This window comes from Dipodomys spectabilis, unplaced genomic scaffold, assembly GCF_019054845.1.
Source record: "Dipodomys spectabilis isolate Male_0828 unplaced genomic scaffold, ASM1905484v1 ptg000175l, whole genome shotgun sequence".
Taxonomy (NCBI): Eukaryota; Metazoa; Chordata; class Mammalia; order Rodentia; family Heteromyidae; genus Dipodomys; species Dipodomys spectabilis.
In genome coordinates this window covers 12,319,112-12,345,246 of record NW_024870852.1, presented here as the reverse complement: position 1 = coordinate 12,345,246, position 26,135 = coordinate 12,319,112, and the positions used below count along the sequence as shown (strand labels likewise).

The 26,135-nt window shown below is 52.9% G+C and overlaps 1 protein-coding gene across 1 annotated transcript; it reads right to left on the bottom strand.

Annotated features, from left to right (window-relative positions):
* Positions 1–21: 21 nt before the first annotated feature.
* Myh7b (myosin heavy chain 7B) lies at positions 22–26,135 on the bottom strand. Its single transcript, XM_042694433.1, has 41 exons — positions 25,979–26,135; positions 24,021–24,127; positions 23,602–23,745; positions 22,874–23,030; positions 22,600–22,627; positions 21,437–21,533; positions 19,093–19,116; positions 18,876–18,968; positions 18,693–18,756; positions 17,439–17,537; positions 15,050–15,153; positions 14,746–14,884; positions 14,356–14,474; positions 14,118–14,267; positions 13,792–13,962; positions 12,776–12,955; positions 12,551–12,683; positions 12,386–12,462; positions 11,848–11,935; positions 11,604–11,721; positions 8,642–8,765; positions 8,411–8,547; positions 7,636–7,891; positions 6,558–6,800; positions 5,841–6,017; positions 5,612–5,757; positions 5,263–5,353; positions 4,786–5,175; positions 4,170–4,296; positions 3,960–4,078; positions 3,679–3,875; positions 3,199–3,548; positions 2,597–2,721; positions 2,391–2,506; positions 1,643–2,039; positions 1,440–1,565; positions 1,174–1,344; positions 994–1,098; positions 809–904; positions 244–381; positions 22–156 (listed from the first exon to the last, which is right to left on the bottom strand). The coding sequence occupies exons 1-41, from the start codon at positions 26,067–26,069 to the stop codon at positions 145–147; spliced, it is 5,826 nt and encodes a 1,941-aa protein (XP_042550367.1). The 5' UTR covers positions 26,070–26,135; the 3' UTR covers positions 22–144.

The window sequence follows — 26,135 nt, the reverse complement described above, 5'->3', positions numbered from 1 at the left end:
ACACCAGCTGTTGCTGCAGATGTCATGTTTATTCAGGGTACGCAAGGCTTGGGGAGAGCAGAGTGGCAGCAGGGACGAAGAGGTGGCAGGATCGCCCTGGATGTCCCATGTCAGAGTACAGGAGAATGAGTCTCAGTCTGTCCGTCACTCCTTATGCTATGAGGCAAGGGCAGCCTGAGTGAGCCATGCCGCCTGGCCCCCTACAACACACAGCTTCCAGGGGCAGTTCCCTCAATTCCTCACCTTGGGGCCTAGGGCATCCCGGGTCCGTGCCCGCAGCTTATTGGCTTGAGTCTCTGCCATGTCTGCCCGCTCCTCTGCATCATCCAGCTCGTGCTGGGCCTTGCGGTACTTGGCCAGGTTGGTGCTGGCTTGCTGCTCCTGAGGTCAGGGGGAGGGCACACACATGGCCTTGGTGCACCTTTGGAAACTGAAATAGTCACTCTAGTCCCAGCCCCAGAAGACAGCTGGCTTTTCCTGGTCCTCTACTTCTCACCACTAGCCTCTCCCCTCCCTAGACCACACAGCAAGAAAACAGAAGTGGAAACTCCTTCGGAAAGTGCCTTGGTGCCAACCTGGCTAGGGTACAGCAAGCACAATGGGTCACAAACAGCTCATCTCTTCCAAGCTCTTGGGAATTTCTCTTCCTGCTGGGGCAGGGGCATCACTGAGTTGAGAAGATGTAGCTGCCACCTTTTAGGGCAGCCTATTCATGCCTCAACTGGCTGGCCACCGGGCCTATGGTCATGGTTCACAGTGTTTGACCCCAGCAGCTTGAGTAGTCCTGGGTACCCAGACTCGTGCTCACCGCCTCCTCAAACTGACGCTTGTAGCTCTTGACCTTGCTCTGCAGCTTGTCCACCAGGTCCTGCATGCGAGCCAGGTTCTTCCTGTCCTCCTCAGCCTGGGCAAGGAAAGGGAACACAAGGCCTGGCTCCAGCCAGCTCCAGCACCGCTCCTCCCACTGCCCCAGGAGTGGGGCTCACCACCCACCTGGTACGCAAGCTCCTTGACCCGGCGCTCATGTTTGCGCACACCCTTGAGGGCCTCCGCATGCTTCTTCTGCTCTGAGTCAAGCTCAGCCTCCAGCTCCCGTACCTGGAGACAGCCGAGGGTGAGCCTGCTGCCCAAGCCTGCCACCCTGCTAGGGAAGGGCTGCGGGGCCACACACACCTTGGCCTCCAGCTTCTGCACCTGCTTCTTTCCCCCCCGAACAGCAGCCTGTTCCGCCTCCTCAAGGCGTGCCTGCAGCTCCCGCGCTGTCTGCTCCAGAGTCTTCTTCATCCGTTCCAGGTGTGCACTTGTGTCCTGCTCCTTCTTCAGCTCCTCTGCCATCATGGCTGCCTGTGGGGGGAAGTAGCATGGTCAAGAGAAGACGATCCCCAGGGAAAAATCCCTTTGTTGGCTCTGTACACACACATGTTCTGGTCCAGCCTCACATCAGTGATAGCCTTTTTGGCCTTCTCCTCGGCCTCCCGTCTCTCCTGAGCAGCTTCTTCCACCTCCCCACTCAGTTGGGCCAAGTCCACCTCCAGCTTCTTTTTCTGGTTCATGAGGCCCGTGTTCTGCAGGAAAGCAGAGATTTAGTTGGCATCAGGCCTCCACCCCCGTCCTTGTGGACACCCCACCTGGCACAGCCCACCTGTGAATGCAGGAGGTTGAGGCGCTCTGTGGCCTCCAGCAGCTCCTGCTCTGCCAGCCGCCGGCTGCGCTCGCCCTGTTCCAAGGTCGCGCGAAGCTCTTCCAGCTCCGCAGCCAGCAGTGCAGCCCTGCGCTCCAGGGCCTGCGCCTGTTCACGGAGCTCGGCAGCCAGCCGCTGCTCTTCATCACGCCCTGCCTGCTCCTCCTTGAGCTGGGCCTGCAGCAACCTTGTGGCTGCCTGTGCCTCCATGGCCTGGCGAGTGGCATGGCCCAGCTGTAGCTCCAGGTCATTGAGATCGCCCTCCATCTTCTTCTTGAGCCGCAGTGCCTCATTGCGGGCCCGCGTCTCCGCATCCAGGGAGGCCTGCAGGGACTCCACTGCCCGCTGGTGGTTGCGCCTATGAGAGGGCAGAATGGAGGGCTCAGCCAGTGAGGAAGGAATGGCATGGGCACCGCCTGTGCTCTTCCAATTGCCCACTAGAGACAGGAGAGTCGTCCTTTCCCATGTTAAAGCACCTGTGGCTACCAGGTGCTCTTCTGAGCCAGTTCACCAAGAAGAGAGAGGTCCAGAGACAGAGATGGCTTGGCTGCTCCCTCCACCCCACTGTGTGATTTGGGGCATCCTTTAGCCTCCCTTGTGGAAATTTTCCTCTGGAATAGGGACATCCACCTGAGAAAGCCATGTGGCAGGCCACACTAGTCTATGCCAGTGTGCCACCATGAGCCTAGCAATGCTGTCTTCCGCAGACCTCAGATTAGTGCACTCCTCGTCCTTCTCCGCCAGCTTCCGGTCCACTTCAGCCTTGACCTGGGACAGCTCCAGCTGAATCCGCAGTGTCTTTGTCTCCTCTAGCTCAAGGGCTCCCTGAGGACAGACAGCAGCGGTACCCAGTGGAGGTCAGGATATCAGGGAGCCTTGAGTCAGTACCCACCCAACCCTGCAGCCAGCCCTGACCTCGGCTTCCTCCAGTGCAGCCTGGAGCTCACTCTTCTCCCCTTCCAGTGCCTTCTTGGCTTTTTCCAGTTCCTGGATGCTCTTCCCACTGAGGCTGACCTGGTCCGTGAGGTCACTGATCTCCTCTGTAGAGTGGACGGGGAGGGTGCGCAGGAGTCACCCTCACAGCCTGTGCCCTGACCAAGTTACTTTTTAAAAAATACAATTTTACTGTTCTTACGACAGTGCTGTACAGAGGTCTGACTACTTTGTCACTCAGGTGATGAGTACAATTCTTTTTACAGACAATGTTACCCCTTTGCTTTTCCCCTCCAAGTCACTTTTTTTTTTTTTTGGCCAGTCCTGGGGCTTGAACTCAGGGCCTGAGCTTATTTTGCTTGAACTTATTTTGCCTGAACTTATTTTGCTCAAGGCTAGTGCTGTACCACTTGGATCACAGTGCCCTTTCCGGCTTGTTTAGTTTACATGGTACTGAGGAATCGAACTCAGGGCTCCTTGCATACTAGGCAAACACTCTGCCGCTACATCACATTTCCAGCCTCCAAGTCACTATTTTTTATCCTTAAGTGTGACTCTACAGTGCTTCCGACCCCAGGCCTTACCCTGCAGGTTCTTGTTCTCCCGCTTGAGTGTCTCCAAGGCCTCCAGAGCCTCCTCATGGCTGTGCCGCAGGCGGAAGAGCTCCGTGCCCAGGCCCCGGGCCTCCCTCTGTGCCGCCTCCAGCTCCCGCTGCATCTCCTCCTCCTGTCGCCGCCGATCCTCAAGGGCCCGTTCCAAGTGTCGCTGCTTTTTGTCCAATGCAGCAGCCGCTGAGGTCGCCCGCTCCAGCTCCAGAGTCACATCCTCTGATTCGGTCTGCAGTCGAAGCTTGGCCTTCTCTAGTGATGAGCACTTAGCGTTCGCAGCCTCTACACCTTCCTCTGCCTCTTGCAGCCTCAGGGCCAGCTTCTTCCTGAGTGGATAGAGTATGGACCGTTTAGGGAGCAGGGCCAGCAGAAAGACTCCAGCTTCAACCCTCACCCCCCACCCGCAGGCACAGGTACAAGCCTGTCATGGAACTGGCCTGACTAGCCGCCACTCACTTGGCCTCCTCCAGCTCCTCGGTCCTCTGGATGGCATCTGCCTCATACTTGGTCCTCCATTGAGCCACCTCAGCATTGGCCTTGGATAGCAATCGCTGCAGCTCAGCCTGGGCCTCAGCCTCTTCCTCATGCTGTTCCCGCAAGAGGTCACAGTCGTGCCGCAAAGCTTGCACAGCGTGAGCCAATGCATTCTTGGCCTGTAGGGACATCAGTGACCTCAGCCTCAGTCCAAACCAATGGCTGCAGTGTCCACCTGCCCACAGTCACTGTTGCTAGCCCACCTTATTCTCCTCCTCTAACTGCCTTCGCAGTTCCTCTAGGCTCTGGGCTGCCGAGGCCTTCCCACGACTCAGCTGGCTGATCTGAGATTCCTTCTCCTCTAGCAGGCGGCCCAGCTCCCCTGCAGATGAAGAGGCCAGCAGGCAGGTCAGGTTGGTGAGGGGCAGCACCTTGGCCCCACCGAGTGTGGCCCAGCTGAGCCCTGGCTTCACCATTCTCTGTCTGCAGCCGCCCCCGCTGAGTGCTCGCATCTGCCAACTGCCGCTGCAGCTCCTCCACCTTGATCTTGGCCTCGCTTAGCTGATCCTCATAGGCCCGGCACAGCTTCTCTGCACTAGCCTGGGGTCCAGAGTCAAGGGGTAAGACAGAGACTAGAACCTGGGATTAGGAACTAGAAAGCTAGACAGAGCTCAGGATTGAAAGATCAGAGTTTCAGGTTCAGGGCCAGGGAGTCTACTGTTGGGCTTATAGTTCAACTGGAGTGCATCAGAAGTGACAGGGTTGAGCCTGCCTCAGGGTCAACTCAAATGAGGGTTAGGATACTAGATCTGGGATCATCTGAGTCAGGAGTCAGAGGTCAGAGTGATAGATTGGGGATAGATTCAGGACAAGGCACAGGACTAAGGGACAAAGGCTAGAAAGAGTGCTGAGTCAAAATGACTCAGGGAATCGGGTTAAGAGTCCAAGCTGAAGGTTAGATGCCAGGTGAATGGCACCAACAATCAGCACAGGGACAATGCTGCTGTGGGGTCTGTACTGACATGAGGTAGCCAGAGGTCAGACAGTCAGGTCAGCTGTTGAATTTGGGGTTGGCATACAGTCAGATACCTTCCCTCGGGCCAGATTCTCCACACTGGCACCCAGATCGTCCACCTCCATGCGCAGCTCACTCTTTTCCTTTTCCAGCTTCTGCCGTATCCGCTGCAGGCTGTCCACCTGCTCCCCCAGCTCTGCAGCGCCGTCGGCCTGCTTGCGCCGTAGAGCAGCCACCGTGGCCTCGTGCCGCAGAGCTGCCTCCTCCAGCTCCCGGCGCAAACGGCCCAGCTCAGCCTCCCGCTTGCGGCAGCCCTCGCGCTGGCCGGCCGACGCACCGCCCGCCTCCTCCAGCCTCTCACTCAGCTCCTCCAGCTCCCGGGCTGCCTCTGCCCGCTGCTTTTCTACCCGGGCCCGGGCTGCCCGCTCAGCCTCCAGCTCCTCCTCCAGCTCCTCCACCCGGGCCTAGGTGAAGGGAAGGCAGGGAGGAGAGGGTCAGCTCTGAGCATCAGGCCTCTGGCCTGAGCCTAGCCTACACACACCCCCACAGACCTGCAGCTCCTTGATCTTCTTCTGCAGCTGGACGCCCAGGAGCTGCTCATCTTCTACTCGCAGGTTCAGCTGGCTCAGCTCCGAGTCCTTTCTGGAAGCACAAGGCTGGGATGAGCTCTAACTCATCTCTACCATCTACTGCTCAGGGCCCCCAACGTGACTCACGCCTCTGCACATGCTGCTGTGGGATTGCTGCGCTCGGTGCAAGTCCAGGCAAAGCAGACATTACTCTTGCCCTAGTGACTCCCACCTCCCAGTGCCCACCCCCACTGGACCACCACTGAAGCCGGAAGGGAAGGAGGGCCCAGTAAGTCTCCAGAGGTCCTGCCACCCCACACCCCACACCTACTTCTTGAGCTTCTCCTCCAGCTGCTGCTTGTCCTGGGTGGTGTCTGTCACTGCCTCCTGCGTCAGCTTCAGGTCACCCTCCAGCTTGCGCTTGGCCCGCTCTGTGTCCATGCGCAGCTTCTTCTCCTGCTCCAGGGAGCACTCCAGCTGGGGAGCAGAGCAGGCCTCAGCCTCAGGCCAGCCCCTTTTTGTCTCCCGCTTCCACAACCCCCTTAAAGGCCTCAACTCACGTCCTCCACCTGCTGCTCCAGCCGGAGCTTGGCCTTGGCCAGAGCACCCACTCGATCCTCCTCTGCCTGCAAGTCACCCAGGACCTGTTGGTGGGCCTCCTGTAACACCTTCTTCTCCTTGGCCAGCCGTGCCACCGACTCATCCAGTGTGGCCATCTCTTCCGTCAGGTTCTTCACCTGGACCGGGGTTACCATAGCACATCCCTCCATCACACTCTCGTCTGAGCATCCACCACCCCTTCCAGCTAGGGGACACAGTGTGAGCCTTCACTACTCCCAATTCAGAGATGAACCCAGTGCCTGGACCAGAGTAAGAGACCAGTGGATGTCAGCCACTGGTTTGAGTCCTGGCCTAGTCCATGCGCCTGTGAGAACATGAATAAGTAGCTCACTTTTGCCCTCCCAGTACTCTGAGCACATCACAAGGACCTAGTGACAGAGGCCATTTGGAGAATGAAGAACTACCCTGTCCTGCAAGCCAGGACAGATGCTAATCGCCAGCATTTGAGGAGCACCTTCTGTGTACAAAGCCCATCAGGGCATCGTTCCTCTGCCACCTGAATGTGGTGTGTGATGCTAGCCTCCTATTAGGACACTGAGGCCCATGAGAGGCAGGGACACATCGCAGGCTACACTGCAGAGGTCTGGTAGAGGCTGGAGGGGAACCTCAGCTGTGAGATCTCAACGAGCCATTCCCCACTGAAAGCCTGCCCTCACCTTGTTCTCTGTGGCTTGCTTCTCTTTCTCAGCCTTGGCCAGTGTCAGCTCCAGGTCATCTATGTCCTTCTTAAGCTCTGTGCACTCATCTTCCAACTTGCGCCGGCGGGCGGCCAGGTCTGCGTTTACCTCCTCCTCGTCCTCCAGCCGCTCATTCAACTCCTTCACCTTGGCTTCGAGCTGCACCTTGGACTTGATCAGCAAGTGGCAGCGTTCCTCAGCATCTGCCAAGTTGTCCTGCTCCTGGAGGGGACATGGGGTGAGGCCAGTCAAAGAAGAGCCAACTGAGAGACAGCAGTTCCATCCCCAGAGAAGGAACTGCTTGTCCAAGCAATGCTTTGGTGACCACACTTGGCTGGGCACTAGGGACCGATGTCTTGACCTGTTCTTGGCCCTGGAGGATTCATGAGGAGAGAAGCAGAGGACCAGACTGCTGCCATCCAGAGGATAACCTTACAACAAGCCGAGGACAACCCAGAAAGAGGCCAAGAGAATGGCTCTAGGAGAGAAGTGCACTGGGCTTGGTGGCAGTGCTGCCAGGCAGAAACTCACACACCACAAAGCAGCTCCCAGATGCCATCTTGAGAGGGGCCAGGCATTCTTTTCCCTGTGCTTGCTCACAGCCTGGCTGCATAACCTTCTCCTGTACTAGTGGATGAGCCTTAGGACCTCAGGGCTGTTTCTGTTGACCCCCAGGGAGTTAGCATGAGCCTGGGGCCATCACACAGGTGATACTCAAAATCTGTGCTGAAGGAGGAACAATTTGCTCTGTGGAGCTGGGGAGTTTCTGAACCTTTGGCTGCTGCCCTCTGGTTTTTACTCTGTTCCTGCTACCTGAGTTTCTGCAGCCCCCCTCACTAGAGAGGGGAGCAAGGGTCTGCCTCACGAACAAGAAAAGGAGATGTAGCAAGATGTTGGGGGGGCAGGGGTAGACAAGAGCCTGCAAGCCTGTCTTGGGGTGTCTCAGCAGGAGGACAGACTCAGGTAAAGCCCAGGGCCTCCCTGGCTACAGTCTGGGTGTACTGTTTCCTCACAGCAGCCAGTCACCGAGGGGAACCCTCGCCCTCGTCCCACTCACAGCCTGCAGCTGTAGGGCCAGGTCATTCTTCTCCTGGGTGACGCTGACGTGCGTCTCCTCCAGCTCCTGGCGCTTGGCCTCGGCTGCAGCCAGTGCCCCCCGCAGTCCCCGCAGCTCTGCCCGCAGGGCTGCCAGCTCCTCCTCTGCCTGGGCCGAGTGCAGCAGTGGCTTCATCTTGAAGAAAAGCTTCATCCATGACCAGTTCTTGACAGCATTGAAGGCCCGGATGTTCCACTGGATGGTGTACAGGGCATCCCTGGGAAGGGGCAGTTGCTGTGACAGGTCTAGTGCTTCCCCCTTGAGGTGAGCCCAGAAGTTCCCCAAGCACTGATTTTTGGTACCCCACTAAGCATGTGCCAGTACTTCTAAGAGGGAAGACTAAGGGTTCGCACCTCCAGGGCAGGGCTCATGAGCCCCAAGTATCAAGACCCAGTGGTTAATCTACTCGGCCCTGAGGTCAGAGTTCATGTTCATGCTGTTCCTAGATCTCTGACTCAGGCCTCGCTCTGCTGAGGACTGCCTCTCTTGTTGATATGCAAGTCAAGTATCTGGTGCAGGGCCTGGAAAACACTGGATGCCATCCTTACCTTTCCAGGCTACAATTCTGACATGGCCTGAAGCAGCATGATGGGTGCACTTACATGACACACACAGAACCTCACCCCCACCTGAAGGACGACCTGACCAAAGGGAAGCCTGACAGGGCTTGGAAAGCCTGGATGGTTCTGTGGGCCAAGGAACAGTAGCCACAATGCCACCTTCACCCCATACCCACCTGCCTCCCAGCATGCGCTGGTACTCAAGGCGCATGAGATGGCCTCGGCTCCGTGCCTGCAGCAGTGTCAGCACCTTGGCCAGGCGCTGATCCCGGAGCTCTTCCAGGACTCCTAGAAGCCCAGCCTTGAAGAACACCTGTGGAGCCAATGGTGGAGGGTGCAGCCAGGTATGACTCCTGCCCAGAGTGACACCCATACCCAGGATCAGCCATAACTCTAATGTGACCCACCTTGGTGTGCCCAAACTGATACTGGGTATGATCAATGTCCAGGGAGCCCAGGAGCTTTTCGGTGGCCTTCCTGCTGTCCATGAAGGTATCGTCTGGGATGGCACTGGGGTTCAGGATGCGGTACCTAGGGAAACCGGAAACAGATGGTGAGGAGATAGGCATAGGCCTCTGAGAATGGAATAACAAGAAGAGGCTGCTGGGGAAACAGAGGATCACTCCTGGCAGGGCAGAGGCTCCTGAGTGGCAAACACTACTCCATGTGGAAGGTGATGCAATGAATCGAGGCCAATCTGAGCTATTCAGTAAAACCTTGTCTCAAGAAGCAGAAGGCAAGGCATGGTGATTATGCTACCCAGCAAGGTGAAAATAGGATAGGATTTCAGTTCTAGAACAGCGCAAAAAAGTTAAGTAGCAAGACCTCATCTCATCCAATAAGCTAGGTGTGGTGGTGTTCACCTGTGACCCCAGCCATATGGGAGGTTATCAGTAGGAAGATTGCAGTCTGAGGCCAACTCTGGGGAAAAACCATGAGACCCTACCAGGAAAAGAAAAAAGAGCTGGGACATGATTCAAGTGGTAGAGTACCTACAAAGCAAGCTTGAATTCAAAACCTCAGTAATGCTCCAAAAGGTGGGGGGGGGGCAGGAAGAAAACCTCATGGTATATTTACATGTATTCAGTAAGTTTTTAAAGAAGATATAGTTTTATAAAAAGCATATGCTAGTTCTATAATTCTTTTCTTTTTTTTCTTGAGGGGTGAGGGTTGTACTGGGGTTTCAACTCATGGCTTTGTACTTGCTAGGTAGCTGTTCTACCACCCGAGCCCTGCCCAAGTCTTTTTTTTTTTTTAATGTTATTTTTCAGGTATGGTCTTTGTGCTTTTGCCTGGGACTAGCATCAAACCATGGAATCATGGGCATGTGTCACCATGCCCAGCTAATTGGTTGAGACTGGAGTATAACTAACTTTTTTCCTGGCCTGACCTCAAACTGTGACCTTCCTAATCACCTTCCAAGTAGTTGGGAATACAGACATGAGCCACTGTGCCTTGCCCTATAACTTTTTTAAAAGACAAAATAGATAAAAGTTGCTATTCTATACCACAAATTGAAGAAACATTTAGGAGAAAATTATATTTTAAAAAAGAGCAATGATTTCTAGTGCATGTGTCTCAGTGGGCATGTATACATGTGTATGGGCAATGGAATGAGGTTGGCTCTGCCACCCTGGAGGGAAAGCCCCAAAATAGGACAGGTCCTTCACTGGGGACCTGTCCAGAGAGCTACTGAGATCTGTAGACCCTGGCCACACAGAGGTCAGGGCTTCCCGTAGGTGATGGTACCCCTCCAGGATGAGGTACTACTTGGTTGCACCTGGGCTCATTCCTGGCCTGTCACAGGTTCCCCAAGGGGCAGTCTTATCCCTGGGTCCTTCAACTTGGGGTCTCTTTCTTTTTTCTCTTTTTTTTCTTTTTTTTTTTTTTTAGCCATTCCTGGGACTTGAACTCAGGGCCTGGGCACTGTCCCCGAGTTGAGCCAACAGCACCACTTCTGACTTTTTCTGTTTATGTGGTACTGAGGAATTGAACTTAGGGCTTCATGCATACTAGGCAAGCATTCTACCACATTCCCAGCCTCAATGTGGGGTTTCTAGGTGTTCTAGAGGGGCTCCATTGAACAAAGCCCATGGGTCACTGAATTACCGGGTGTTTAACAGCCAAACAAAAGGATGATAATACAGACTTATGCCTGTGAGTAAGGAACAGTCCTAAGACTGAAAATGAAAATCAAACTCAAAAATGGTGTGTGCACATGGCCACAGATACAGTATTTGTATAGAAATCCATGTAGGAAGAGCAGTGTGGACCACAGCTAACTCTAGAAGGGGATGAAATCACAGACAATTAAAATCTGAAAAAAGAAAATCGAGCCTATCAAGGGAAAGGGAAAGGGAGCTGATGGCATTGACAGGGTGCTCATACATGCAGACTACTATATGTCATGTGATTTCCACTCTATTTTCAAGCCTACACCCTTTCTGCCTGAACTCCAGAATAATAAATCCAACTCTCTTATCTAGAATGTCTGCTGGAGTCATTTCCAACTTGACATCCTCAAAACAGAGCTCCAATCACTGCCTGGTCTGACCAAATCTAATCACTCTGCCTTGTAATGCAGTAAATCTATTCCTAATTCCCCATTTGCTCAGGCCCATAACCTGGGAAATAACCATGACTTTCCCACCCTCCTGACCTTTCCTTTCTTCCTTCCTTCCTTCCTTCTTCCTTCCTTCCTTCCTTTTTCTTCCTTTCTCTTCTTTCTTCCTTTCTCTCTTCTTCCTTCCTTCCTTTCTTTCTTTCTCTTTCTTTCTTTCTCTTTCTTTCTTCCTTTCTTTCTTTTTTTCTTTCTTTCTCTCTCTCTCTTTCTCTCTCTTTCTTTCTTTCCTTTTTTGTGCCAGTCATAGGGCTTAAAATCAGGGCCCGGGTGCTGTCCCTAAGCTTTTCTGCTCAAAGCTAGTGCACTACCACTTGAGCCACACTTCCACTTCTGGCTTATTTGGAGGGGAGAGGGTAGTTTGTTAGAGAGAAGAGCCTCACAGACTTTACTGCCTGGGCTGGCTTCAAACCATGATCCTCAGATCTCAGCCTCCTGAGTAACTAAAATTATAGGCATGAGCTACCCAACCCTGGCCCTTTCTTACTCTATATCCAGAATACAGATGTGGGAGACTCCCATCTCCTGTGTTCACTGACTTCTCTCCCAGGTTGGAGCTTCCACATCTCTCATGGGCATGCCTTCCCACCCCTCACTGCCCCCTTCCTCCTGCTCAGCGAATAGAACCGCCATCTGTCCTGTCACTCTAACATATTCCCCTCCCGCCCCCAGGCCTCCCTGCTAAGGGCAGGGAGGGTGGCTGAAGGCACAGCTGGAAGAGCCAAGCGGGGCAGGAGCTAGCTACCCACCGCTGCCTGAAGTCAGCGTAGAGCAGCCTGTTGGGGAATCCTTGGCGGCAGATCCGGATCCCTTCCAGGACCCCATTGCAGCGGAGCTGGTGTAGCACCAAGAAGGCATCCATGACCCCTTGGCATAGTAGGGGTTAGAGGACAAGGTTAGAGGTCTAAGAACACACCTTTGGGTCCCAGCCTCTCACTTTCTGGTCTCCCCTGTTACCCACTCTCCACCCCCAACCAGCCCTGGGGCCACTACCTGGGGTCTTGTTCTCGTTGGGGACAATACAACGGACAAAGTGGGGCTGTGTGGCCCGCAGGTTGGTCATCAGCTTGTTGAGGTTCTCCTAGAAATCCGGAGAGCAGGGAAAAGGAACAGGACGGGCAGAGAACCAGAATTGGATGCCGCAGGAAATCCAGCCAGTGAGGACTGGGCACGGCGCCTAAGTAGGCCCTGCCCTTCCGTTCTTACACTCCTGCTCCTGGTGATAGCCTGCCCTCTCCCATCCTCACCGAAGTCTCCACTCCCCTCACCGGATCCCATCCCTCAGAGGCCCTGTGGCTCCCTCCCTCCCCCCACACCCCAGCCCTGCCCCAGCAGTGTGGGGACAGGAGGCAGCACAGACTTGCTGTGATGTTCACGTCATGTGGAGAGCAGTTAAACATCACTGCAAGTCTTAACCGCCTCCTGCCCAGGGTGCAGTATGGCAGGAAGTGGAGGAGGAGGAGGAGGAGGAGGAGGCTGGAGGGGTAAAAGCCAGCCCCAGAGCGGGGTGGGGGCCCATCCTGGGCCTTACCTTGTGTAGCTGGGACACTGTCTGGAATGATGCTGCCTTCTTACGCTTCTCTTTTACCCCAGATTTGGGGGGCTCAGCTAGTAGAGACACAGAACCCCCCTCAATCCAGAGAAGGCCACTGTGTGAGCCCTTTTGGAAATGGAGAGTTTGTCCCCAGGTACTCACAGGAACAAGAGCCTGCATAGTTCTCATAGAGGGTGGCCAAGAGTCTGTTTTGGGACTTTTGGAAGATGGGGACCACTGTCTCATTCAAAGGATCCTTGTTTTTCTCCAGCCAGCCCACAATGCTGTAAGGCACCTACAGAAGTGAGATGGGTAATAAACTAGGGTGGGGACCCCTAGGAGGGAGAGATGAGAGTGGTCAAGGTTGGGGTTCCAACAGATACCTACCACGCCTGCATAGTGGACCACCTCAAAGTGGGCCTGGTACTTGCGCTTCTTGTCAGGCCGAGGCTGCTGGAAATTGGGTGATTTCCCTGAGTGGTTGTCATAGAGCTTGGCCCGGAAGCTTGCATCTGAGGCTTTAGGAAACATACACTCCTCCTCCAAGATGGACAGGATGCCCAATGGCTGTGGACAGAGAACAGCATGAAGAGTCAGCCCATCCTGGCTATGCTGGACCTCCATCCCCCAGATCCCTAACTCTGGCCATTTCACCAAAGGGTCAAGGACCAAACTCACTCCTCGGAGCCCCACCTTCTAAGAAAGATGCTGTGGCCTGACTTCCTACTTCCTTCTGTGCAATTCACACCATTGAATTGTTCTCTTGCTTCTATGACATATACAAATGCAAAGTGGCATGTGTTACCTCCTCTCTCCTCTCCAACATCCATGGCTCATACACAAATGTTTGCTAAGTGGAGAAGTGAGATGCCAACTGAGACTGTGCCCATGGAGAAAACGCATGCCTGGGGCAAAGCATGTAAAAGAAATCAACTCAAGGACCAAGATACAGGCTGTAGTGGAGGATTAGAGAAAACGTCTTTTCCAATTTTGTCATTTTCTCCTTCCCTCTTCTGTACAATGGGGAGATATAGGTCATGTTTCACAATCAAATAAACATGGAGGCCTAAGTGGTTCTGAAGACCTAGGGAAGCAGTGGCTGCCTTGGCCTGGTTGACTGCACAGAACCATGGGCTGACTTCAGTCCTGCCACGTATACCTCATGCTCTTACTGCTCACACCTATCCTCCAACATTCCAGCCAAAACACCTAGTCCCCTGCATACACACAACTCCCACGCACATGTGTGCACACACATAGTCACACACATACACTCATGCTTACTTCAATGTACAGCCACACACTTAGACACTGACATGGGCTTGCACGCGTGCGCGCACACACGCGCACACACACACACACACACACACACACACACACACTGCCCTAGCTCCAGGCCCTACCTTCTCAATGAGATCAATGCAGGGCTGCAGGTCAAGGCCAAAGTCAATGAAGACCCAGTCGATGCCTTCACGCTTATACTCCTCCTGCTCCAGCACGAACATGTGCTGGTTGAAGAATTGCTGCAATTTCTCGTTGGTGAAATTGATGCACAGCTGCTCGAAGCTGTTAAACTACAAGAGGGTGACACACGCTCAGCAGACTCCTGGCAGATGGGGACAGGGAGGCCCACAGAGAAGCAGGATGCACCTAAGCTGGCCTGTCCCCTCCCACCTGAGGTGTCCTCTGCCTCCGACAGACAGAAGCTGGGGTTGTGGGCCATTCTCACCTCAAAGATCTCAAAGCCAGCAATGTCAAGGACCCCAATGAAGAACTGTCGAGGTAGCTTTGTGTCCAGGGTCTGGTTGATCCGAGACACCAGCCACCGGAACAGCCGGTCATAGGTGGCCTTGGCCAGAGCCCCCACTGCAAATACCACCTGCAGGTGCAGGGAGGCTGGGCTGGAATCTGGCAAAGAGGGAGCCCTACCCCAGCTGTCCCCCAAGTGGGCTTTGGGGATAGCTCACCTGCTCCACACTTTGGCCCTTGGTTACATACTCATTCCCCACACGGACCCGGGGGTGCAGAAGGCCTTTGAGAAGCTCCCCGCTGCTGACTCCCATCAGGTAGGCAGCCTTGTCTGCACCTGGCAGTGCATAGGTTGGAGGAGGAAGGAGGAAAGCAACAATGTGGGCACCTGCTGGCACTATTGCCTCAGTCTGGGGTTAGGAGAGGCACAGTCAGGTTAAGGGCCTGCATATTATCAGCCTTGGGATGATGAAGGTCTAGAGTTGAAGAGTCAAGAGCAGGTAAGACTGTAGTCAAAGGATGTGGATAAGAGGGTTGTTCATCATGAATGGGTCAAGGCAATCAGGGTCAAGGTGAAGGTCAGGTCAGACTTGGGTCAGGGCCCTCACTCTCAGTGCCATCGGCCTCAGCCTGCTCCTCCCGCTGCTTCTGCTTGAACTTCATATTGCCAAAGTGCAGGAGGGCACCAACGATCTTATAGCAGGCACACTTCTCATCCATGCTGAAGCCCAAGATGTCCATGGCATGCTGGGGTGGTGGGAACACGGTGGGTTCAGAGAAGTCTAGACCATTCCAGGATCTGGGTAAGCACTGCTCCCCTGACAGTACTCCCCGATCCCCTGCCCAGTGCACCAACTACACACACCCCTCGCTACGGTGCCCTGCTCAGCCACACCCACCACAGCCCCTTACATCCGTGGCAATGAGCTCCTCCCCGTCATCCATGTTATCCACCGTGATGACTCCCTGGCTGCAGAAGTGGTAGTCATAGGGGTTCATAGACAGGAGCAGCATGTCTGTAGACAGAGGGCAGGAAAGGGAGGCTTAGGCTATGTGTACTCACCAGACTGCTCTCATTTCTGAATGGTGAGTTCTGGGGCTGCAGCCAGCAGAAGTCTTAGGGCCCTCCCTGGCCTTCTCTGGAACCTGGGTTTTTAATCCCCATCTCCATGTTCATGAATATTCCGGCTGGGACGTTGGCTCAGTGGTAGAGTGCTTGCCTCACATGCATGGGGCCCTGAGTTTGATCCCTCAGCACCACATAAGCAGAAAAAACTGGAAGTGGTGCTGTGGCTCTAGTGGTAGTATGCTAGCCTTGAGCTAAAGAGCTGAAGGACAGTGCCCAGGCCCAGAGTTCAGGACTCACGACTGACAAAATTATAATAATTAATTAATTAATTAGACAAGGTATCATTATGTGGCCAGGCTGGCCTCAAACGTGTGATACTCCTGCCCCCAAATCCTGGGCTGGATTACAGGTATGCCTGGTTGCTTTCTCTCTGTGTTTATCTCTGTCTGTGTCTCTCTTTCTCTCTCTCTCTCCCGTCTCTTTTTCTTTTTTTCAATGTTGGGGAGGATCCTAAGGCATTGCAAATAGTAAACTAATGTTCTAGTCGTGAGCTACACCCATGGTCCCTTTTATTCATTTATGTTTTTAAGGTCTTTTTTGGCGGGGGGCAGACCTGGGGCTTGAATTCAGGGCCTAGGCACTGTCCCTAAGCTTCTTTTGCTAAAGGCTAACACTCTACCTCTTGAACCACAGCACTATTTCTGGCCTTTTTTGTTTATGTGGTACTAAAGAATTGAACTCAAGGCTTCTTGCATGCTAGGCAAGTACTCTACCACTAAGCCAGCCCTGTTTTTAAGTTTTAGCAAGGATTTGTTTTAGTATGACAGAGTTAACAGAGGGAGAACTAGAAAGAAGGAGAAACATTTCCCACTCCCCATCAAGGAAACAGGAGCTAAAGACACCTGGGTTTTTTGTGTTTGTTTGTTTAACTTAGCAATTTTGTTCTTTTTCTTTTCTTTTCTTTTTGCCAGTCCTAGGGCTTGAATTCAGGGCTTGGGTACTGTCCTTGAGTTGTTGCTCCTGCTGCTGCTGCTGCTGCTGCCGCTGCTGTTGCTGCTGCTGCTGCTGCTGCTGCTGCTGCTGCTGCTGCTGCTGCTCCTCCTCCTCCTCCTCCTCCTCCTCCTCCTCCTCCTCCTCCTCTTCTTCTTCCTCCTCCTCCTCCTCCTCCTCCTCCTCCTCCTCCTCCTCCTCCTCCTCCTCCTCCTCCTTCTCCTCCTCCTCCTCCTCCTCCTCCTCTTCCTCCTCTTCCTTCTTTTTGTCAGTCACAGGGCTTGAACTCTGGGCCTGGGCACTGTCCCTGAGCTTTTCAGCTCAAGGCCAGCACTCTTCCACTTAAGCCACAGTGCCACTTCGGGTTTTCTGGTGGTTAATTGGGGATAAGAGTCTCACGGACTTTCCTGTCCTGGATGTCTTTGAACCGGGATCCTCAGATCTCAGCCTCCTGAGTAGCTAGGATTACAGGCATGAGCCACCAGCACCCAGCTCTTGAGCTTCTTTTTGCTCAAGGCTAGCACTCTACCACTTGAGCCACAGCACCACTTTCTGCTTTTTCTGAGTAGGTTACTAAAGATAAGAGTTACTGAAGATAAGACTTTTCTGCCCTGGCTGGCTTTGCACCCTGATCCTGAGATCTCAGCCTCCTCAGCTAGGATTACAGGCATGAGCTACCAGCACCTGGCTTACTTTTCAAGTTTTGAAAGGCTTCTCTTTATGGTTTCTGAGGAAGGCCCCAGTTCCCACATCTCCTTCTTCCCTTGACCACTGCTCAGAGCCACCTCTCTGGCCCAGATCCTGAGCTGCGTGTCAGGAAACAGGACAGATGGACTCTATCCCCAAGGGACTAGAGAAGTGGGGGGGGGGGGAGGGAGGGAAGGAGAGAGGGAGGAAGGAAGGGAGGGAGGGAGGGAGGGGCATGTTGGGTATAGACAGTTAAGTCATTGGGCACTCTGTGCTGTTGGGGGCCTCCGGTCTCGGGGTGGCAGGAGGGACATGGGTATCTGTGGGAAACTATACAACATTGGTGGGACAGTGGAATAATAGGCACAGGAGGAAAGAGCTCAGAAATAATCAGAAGTCAAAGGACAGAGTGAACACAATGGGCTCTGAGCTCTGGGGAAAGTAGGACATCCCCAACATAGGGAGGGACCAACCATCCCAGTGCCTGGGTTGATAGGCTAGGAAGGACCCAGCAGCCCTATGATTTGACTCCTTCTCTCCATCTGTGGCCCTCACCCTGCAGCTCCGGCTTCTTCCCTGAGAGGATCTGGTAGTAGACATGGTAGCCACGCTCCCCAGGCAGCTGAAAGATGACTCGTGACTTCTCCAGGAGGTCTGCATAGAAGGGACAATAGTCTGCCATCTCTCCCACACCTCCTCAAAGCCATAGGTGAGGGATGGGAAGGTCACAATAAAAAAGGGGTAGGCCATGTGCCGAGGTGCTCTGTCCATGCTCAGGCCAGCATGTGCTGGGAGGGCTTTATCAACTCTGTCACTGTTGGAATGTATGTCTCTGGGTATCTCTCTGACCAGTGAGTGTCCTTGGGGTGGGGATATGCACAAGGATGCACATTAGGCTATGTGTTGGTGTCACTCAATGTGCGTATCCATCGTGATGAGCCATGCATCCCAAGGTGGAGAGTGGCCAGTGTAGGGGCTCCTGGGTGGGTGGGGTCTATAAGTATAGCCCTGCAGCTGGGGTCTGGGCAGCTGATCTGTGGAGAGGATGAGCTTCTAGGAGGTGGCCTGAAAGGGCTGGAGACTGTAAATGAGACATGTGGCTAGATGGGAGGATGGGGGATGGGGGAATGACAAAGGGCAGGCTTGCCCTGTCAGAGGGCAGAGAAAAGACCAGGTGTGGTAGGGGACCAGTTATATGGAGTCTGTCTGGCCAAATAAGGATATGAGCCTCATCTTCAGGTGACAAGACCTAGAGTATGTGTGTGTGTGCTTGAGATAGGGTCTTGCTATGTAGTACAAGCTGGCCTTGAACTTACTCTGTAGCCCAGGCTGGCCTTGGGCCAGAAGTGAGGTAGGTGGGAGTTCAGCCGGGTCTGGGCAGAGAGAGGGAGTGGCCAGTTGTATGGCAGGAACTCTAGGGCTGGGAGTAGCTCAGGTCTGGGTGGAGCTGAGGACCAAAAGGTGTGCATAATGCTTACAGGCTCCAAACGCATGATCCTCCTATTTCAGCCTCTCAAATGCTAGGGTAACAGATGTGTACCACCATGCCCAGCTTTAAGTAGGGATAGAATATGGTCAGTTAGGATCAGAGAGACTATCGGGAAGAGCGAGCAGAAGAGTGGAGGCTGGGAGACCCTGTGCAGAGGCTGGAGGGACAATGCCCTGGTGGTGTAAAATGGGCAGTGGCTGAGGGATGGAGACAAATGCCAAAGCCAGCTGAATCCAAAGGAGTGGACAGGTATGGAGTCGAAGTGGAAAGGCTCAGGCCAGCCTCTGTCCCTCCTGCCCCTTCCCTTCTCCCAGACTCACAGCTGTCAATGTCCGCAGAGGCCAGCTTCCCAGAGGGTCCGAAATGAATGCGGATAAACTTGCCCTGCAGCAGAAGGGCTCCCCTCAGTCAAGGGGCTCAGCCAGCACTGCCCAAGCTGTTTGAAGGCTTCCACAGCCATACTCCGCCCACCCTCCAGACCGGCTCCCACTTTGGCCACTCACAAAGCGAGAGGAGTTGTCATTCCTCAGCGTCTTGGCATTGCCAAAAGCCTCCATGGCTGGGTTGGCCTCAATGATTTGATCCTCAAGAGTGCCCTGGTGACAGGGATGAGGGCCTTTCAGTCCTGGTACTCACCAACCAGGAGGCCAGGGGGATCATGGTCTCTGGTTGTGATCTCAGAATGGTTGCCTGCCCCAGGTCCACTGGCTTCATACTTACCCCAGTCTTTGTGGCCAGAAATTGCTGGAGGGAGAAGGAAGAAAGTGTCAAAGACCAGGAGTCTCACAAGGCGAGGGGGTGGGAAGGACAGGTGGCAGTTAGAAAGACAGTGAATGTTAGACACCCCAGTGTTTACTAACAAGGAATGCAGCATCCCCACCCTTCCCCCCTCCCCTCAGCTTGGCTTGCCTAGGGCTGGTAGAAGGAGAGATTCTGGAAAGAGGGAGCAAGCAAGGCCCTAACCAGGGCTTTTAGGTGGGGAGCTGAGATCGGGCCTTCCCTCAACCTTGTTCTGTTCTTTCCTGCATCCCTTTGTTTCCCACAGAACACCATGCCTCAAGCTCTCAGAGTTTCTCATGAAGTTTGCTCTCCTTCAGAGTCCTGTCAGAGCCCCCACCTTCCAGAAGGACTTTCCTTCCTCATCCTCTAAGGAGGGAAGAGACTCTGAATATTCCTGCCCTAATCTCCCTCTGATGCCCCCTCCCTTTTTAAAAATAAATCTGTGTATTGCATTTATTACTGATCGCCCTTTTATATATCCTTTGTAGTGTGCAATCAGGTGTGTTTTCAATAATACAGTATACCTACTATTATCCCAAGTGGATAATTACATGCCGGGTGCAAAGTGCTGATCTGCTCAAGGCCACAAAGCAAGTGCAATGGCCTGGGAAGTGGGCATGAATCCAGACATCGTACTTCCCTCAGGCCTATAGCTGTCCTATGTCCCACACAGAGGGACTCTGGGACCTAAACCCACACTCCCTCTCCCTGGCCTTAGCCTTCTCTTCCCTTCATCCTTTCCCTTTCCTTCTCTTCTCTACTCTGGATGCCAAGAGTCTAGGAAGAAAAGAAGAGGAAGAAATGAATGAATAGAAAGAATAGGAAAGCCCCCTAGAGACTCCGTGGTAAGTCATTCATTTACTCACCTCCAGGGAGCTCAAGACTTAAAAAATATGTTCCCAGACACATGGCTGGGGAAAGGAGGCAAGGAGGGCGGTAGCAGGAGTCCCTGCCCACACATTCCTACTGCTTGTTTCGGTTCAGGACTTTCTGGCCAGTTTGGCCACATTTGGGGTCAAAGTGAGAGGACTGATACAGCTTTTAAATCCTCAAATCCTGATGGCAGCCTTTCCTTTACCTTCCCTGCCTGACCCTCCTCCCTGCACTCCTGATCAGGACTCTTTTCTGCCCAGGTGCTTTCTTACTTCCAGCCCTTCCAACTATATCCCTGCCAGCTCTGGCCATCTTTTCTTCTCACTGGAGCAACCCACCTTAGTATCCTTAAAGAGCTTTTGGAGTATGGAAAAAGTGGAGGAAAGGGAACAAAGGAAGATGATAAAAAAAAAAATCAACGGCAAAAACGAAACGACAAAAACAACAGTGACCACAATCAAAAAGCAAAACTGAAATAAAAATAAAAAACCAAGAAACAAATGAGGGGGAAAAATGGAAAAAAAAAAAAAAAAAGCAGGGAAAAAGAAGAAGAAAAATGCCCCAAAATAAAGCAAGGCTTAACAGGACCAGGACAAGAGTGGGGTCTTGGGCTCTTGGAAAGAAAAAGCAGCCACTAAGGGTAGACGAGGGGTCGGGGTGGGGGAACCCCAGAACTCTGGACAGCTGCCCCTGGGGCTAGGTAATAGAATGTTGTACCTTAAAAACAAAAATAAGCCAGGCACTGGTGGCTCACACCTGTAATCCTAGCTACTCAGGAGGCTGAGATCCGAGGTTCAAAGCCAGCCTGGGTAAAGAAAGTCCGTGAGACTCTTATCTCCAATAAACCACCAGAAAACCGGAAGTGGCACTGTGGCTCAAGTGGTAGAGCACTTGCCTTGAGCTGAAGAGCTCAGGGACAGTGCCTAGGCCCAGATTTCAAGCCCCATGACTGACAAAAACAAAAGTAACCTAGACCCTACTTTTAGAAAATTTCCCCAAATCTTGAAGAACTCACAAGCTATACAATTGTTCTTGAAAGGTTAGCATCCTCAGCTCTGACTCATTTCTATGGGTAAGATTGGCCTCAGGTGACCAAGTCTTCAATGCACGAAAATCAAGAAAAACAACCACTTTGTAGTAAAAAGCGGCCTATTAAATAAACTCTTCCAAAAATATAAAACGCAAAGTGTCAGGGATGGCCACAGTTTTTCTGGTCAAGCCTTGCTCAAGCCAGAGCCTCCTACCAAAGCAGAAGGCCCAGGCAGGGCTGGGGGAAGTCAAAATTTTAAAAAGAAGAAAAAAGAAAAGGGGGAAAAAAAGAGAGAGAAGAAAAGAAAAAACAACAACCAAAAAAAAAAAAAAAGAAAAAGCGAGAAGCAGTGGGGATCAGTGCCCAATGGGCAAGTCTTACTGCCTTCTTGCCCGGCCCGTCTCCCAAGGCAGCGACGATGGCAAAGTACTGAATGACCCGCTTGGTGTTAACGGTCTTACCGGCCCCCGACTCTCCGCTTGGAGGACACAAATATGAGTCACCAATGCTCATCAAATTCTCTAATTCAGCCCCCAGTCACCCCCCTCCCAAGCAGGATATCTCTTTCCTTCTCTCCCGGAGTCAGGACCACCAAATCCAACCCCCAGGGGAAAGCAACACTCAAAGGGTTGTTTACAAAGCAAGGCACTATAGGCAACCCAGTGAGATGATACACATGATGATGCCATGGCTTTGCTCAGTGCTCATCTACCAACAGGTGATAGTCCGAGTAACTTTCCCTCCATTGTCTCAGTTATGCCTTATAAAAGCCTATAAGGCAGGCATCACTAAGGAAATAGGCCTCAGAAGTTCTATGATTATACCTACTATTTGCCAGCACATGTATCAATTCACTGACATATCATTCTACATAGTAAGTAGTTCTTATTTTTAACTAGGCCCAGGTAGCTCATAAGCCCAGTAGCTCATGTTTGTAATTGTAGAAACTCAGGAGGCTAAGATCTGAGGGCCACCATTCCAAGACAGACTAGGCAGACAAATACAAGAAACTCGTATTTCTTAACCAATAAAGAAAACTGGAACTGGAGGCTCTTATCTCCAATTAACCACCAGAAAACTGTAAGTAGAGCTGTGGATTAAGTGGTAGAGCACTAGCCTTGAGCAAAAGAGCTCAGGGACAGAGCCCAGGCCCTGAGTTCAAGCCCCATGACCACCACCACCACCACCATCAACAACAACAAAAAGTGGTAGAGTGCCCGCCATGGGTGGGACTGCAAGGCACTGAGTTCAAATCCTAGTATCAGAAAAAAGAGAGAAAATGTTAAAGCTTGAATTCAGATCTGCCTGGTTTCAAAGTCCTTGTTCTTAATCACCAGCTCCAAGTGTTTGCACACGTGTGTGTTTGTGCGTGCATACACACAAATAGCGCCATGCTGCTCAGGCCTGATTTAGCTTCAGCTGGGACACTGGTGTGAAGGAGCTAAGGTTCTGCTCTAAGCATTTTGAATTCAATGTAGGAAATGACTGGTCCTTTCCCCTTCTTGCCAGTATTTTCCACCCCACCCCCACACTTTCAGACTCACGTGATCAGCATGGATTGGTTTTCTCGGTCTAGAGAAAAGGAGAGGGGACAGAAAAATCAACCTGGGTGAGGGAGCAGTCACTAGTGGCACTTATGGGGCACCCATGGTACTGGTGCAGTCTCTCCACCCAGGGCCCCAAATGAGAAAGACCAGGAGGGACTTCTAATTTGGAAAGGCAGAATGGTTGCAGGAGCATCTCCGAGCTTTAAAGAAAGGCAGTGCAGGTGAGGGCAGGAGGGTTTTGGGTGCGGGTGAGGAGGCAGGCAGCCCTTACTGCGCAGCATGTCGTTGTAGGCGTTGTCCGCCACCGCGTAGATGTGCGGCGGGGACTCCGAGCGCCGCTTTCCCTTGTAGGCGGCTACCACTGGCGCTGTGTAGACTGGGAGCCATTTGTAGGGGTTGATGGTGACACAGAAGAGGCCTGAATAGGTCTGGAGACAGAGAGCATTGGTAGATGTCTCTTAGCTTTGTATGGGAGGTCCAAGTCCCATTTCCAGACTCTTCACAGCACTGAGACTTGTGCAGTATTCCTCCAGGGACCACTAATTGTGCCCTGCCACCACATTCTCCACCTCCCCCACCCTCCTAACCCTCCCTCCAGCTCCGGCGGCCCACCCTCCACGCCTGCAACCGTGCCTCTGGTCGGTCGCTAACCTTCACGTTAGCAATATTCTAGAGGGTTTCTCTAGCTCTGCCCCTTCAGCCCATCTCTCACTCCAGCCCCGCCCCCACAGCTATGGCTCCACCCCCAAGCTCTACCTCTGCCACGCCCCCATGACTATGGCCCCGCCTCCACAGCTATTCTCCCCATAGTGTTACTTCTAGCTCCACCTCCACGGATATGCTCCCCCCCCCCCCCGCCCCATAGCTATGGCCCCGCCCCTACAGCTCAGCCTTTAGCCCCGCCCCCATGGCTATGGCACCGCCCCTACAGCCCTACCTTTAGCTCCTGCCCTAGGCTGCGCCCCGCCCACCACAGCCCCGCCCAGGCCCACGGCTCACGTAGATCATCCAGCGAGCATAGCGCTGGCGCAGGTTGTGCAACACTGCGGCCTCGTTGAGATGCGTCATCATGGCCATGTCCTCGAGTAAGTCGAAGCGGGGCGGGTTCATGGGCTGCAGTTCGGTTTCCCGCACTGTCAGCACCTATCAAGGAGGCGTGTCGTATAGCGAGGGCAGAGATGGACCCATTGACCTTACCTCCCACTCCCACCCATATGCTTCCAGGCTCCTCACACCCCCAGCCTAGAATCCTGCAGGTCTGGAGACCAGAGGACTCACACTGGGGTATAACACTTCAGTAGGCAGCAGTTTGCTGCCTGTCCTCCCACTGCCCCGTGGCAGCTGTTCCTACCACCCCTGAAGCTGCACCCCAGGGACGGACAGAGGGACTAATCTCCGGGTGGGGTGGGGGGCTCAACCTTCTGGTCTTTGGTCTCCACGGTGACTTTGCCCCCAGTAGCCTCCGATTTGATCTCAGCCTCCACATAGGCATCTTGTTCGTCAGGTATCCAAACTCTTTTCTTTCCTGAGTTTCAGAATGGAGATGAAACTTTGAGAGGAACTAGGTTCTCAAGCTGTGCCTTACTCTGGGCTGTGCATCAGCCATATTTGCTCTGCAGCCTAGGGAAAGCCTAGGGAAAACACATTTTTCTCTGGGCCTATTCCCTCAAATGCCTTCTTCAAGTCTCACATAGAACATCCTTTTTTTTTTTTTGTAGGTCATGGGGTTTGAACTTTGGGCCTGGGCGCCGTCCCAGCGCTCTTCAGCTGAAGGCAAGCGCTGTACCTCTTGAGCCACAGCGTCACTTCCAGTTTTCTAGTGTTTCATTGGAGATAAGAGTCTCACAGACTTTTCCTGCCCGGGCTGGCTTTGAACCAAGATCCTCAGATTCAGCCTCCTGAGTAGCTAGGATTACAGGCGTGAGACACTAGCACCCAGCTATAAAACATCCTTTCAATATTAGGCACACTAAATCTTCAGCAGGTGGTTCTTCCTTCCCCTTTTTACTGAAGCCTTGGGTCTCTTGTGTCATGTGCTTTTTCCTGCCTAGCCATCTGGCCCCAGAGCTTCAGGGTGCCCAGATTTTGTGGTGGTTAAAAAAATAGACTCTCCAGGTGTACTTGGCTTATGACTGTAATCCTAGCTACTCAGGAGGCTGAGATCTGAGGTGGTTCAAAGCCAGCCCAGGCAGGAAAGTCTATAAGACTTTTGTCTCCAATTAACCCCTAGAAAACTGGAAGTGGCGCTGTGGCTCAAAGTGATAGAGTAGTAGCCTTGAGCGATAAAGCTCAGGGATAGCACCCAGGCCCTGAGTTCAAGCCCCATGACCAACAAAAAGAAAAAACAAAAAGGGCTGGGAAGGTGGTTCAGTGGTAGAGTCCTTGCCTCGCATGCATGAGGTCTTGGGTTTGATTCCTCAGCACTACATAAGCAGAAAAAGCCGGAAGTAGCGCTATGGCTCAAGAGGTAGAGCACTCTCCTTGAGCTGAAGAGCTCAGGGACAGTGCCCAGACCCAAAGCTCAAGCTCCATGACCGACAAAAACAAAAAACAAAAAACTAGAATTGGAAGTAGTTCAAGTGGTAGAACATCAACTATAGGAGGGAAAAAGCCAAGCAGGAGCATGAGGCCCTAAGTTCAAGCCCAGTACTGGCACAGAACAACAACAAAAAAATTGACTTTGCTAGTCAAATGTCTTGGTGAGGACCATCTATATAACAAAGCCCCAATATAAATAATATACCCTCCATTAAACTTATTTAAAAATTCAAGGTGACATAGCTGAGTGTTAAATTAAGCACAAGGCCTTTCTAAGTATGGTGCCCTGTGCAACCCTGGAAGCTGGCTCTGACCCCGGTCTTGGTCCCCACCGTCTCAGGCTGTTGAATGAATTCATGGAAAGTTATCACACAATAAACACTTAATACACATTGCCTATTATTAATGGCCTATGAGTAACCAGCTCATAAATAGTAGTCTTTATTCCTGTCCCTAACAAACAGTGGATTTGGCTCTGGGGAAAGCACTAAAAATAAGCCCAGCACAGGTTTTGTGGACAGGTGGAGGCCGCCTGCACACATGCCAATCAGTCTCATCTCAGGTTCCAGCCTGAGTCCTCACCGACTGCAGTTTTAGGAGTAAGTGGTATTGTCCCATTTTACAGAGGGACAAACCAAGGTTGGCTCAGACACAGTGGTGTACACATGTTCTCTGGGGTTTGAACCTCAAGGCCCCAGCATCTGAGGGAAACATCCAGTGCTAAAGCTGTCAAAGCCAGAGTACCCTAAGTGGAGGGCTACCCCGCCCAACTCCTGATCTGAGTCCATAAGAGCTTGGTTGTAAATAATTGTATTTCACCCCCTCTGCCTTCACTTACCATCCCATGGGACGGTGTGCACCTTCATCAGCTCCTGGTATCCCTGGCGGAGGTAGCAGGCTGATTCCCCAAGTTCACTCACGTCCATCATGGTGATGAAAGGTGGAAGAAGAGGGTGGCCTGGCAAACTGGGCAGTTCCAAGCAGTTGTAGGCAGC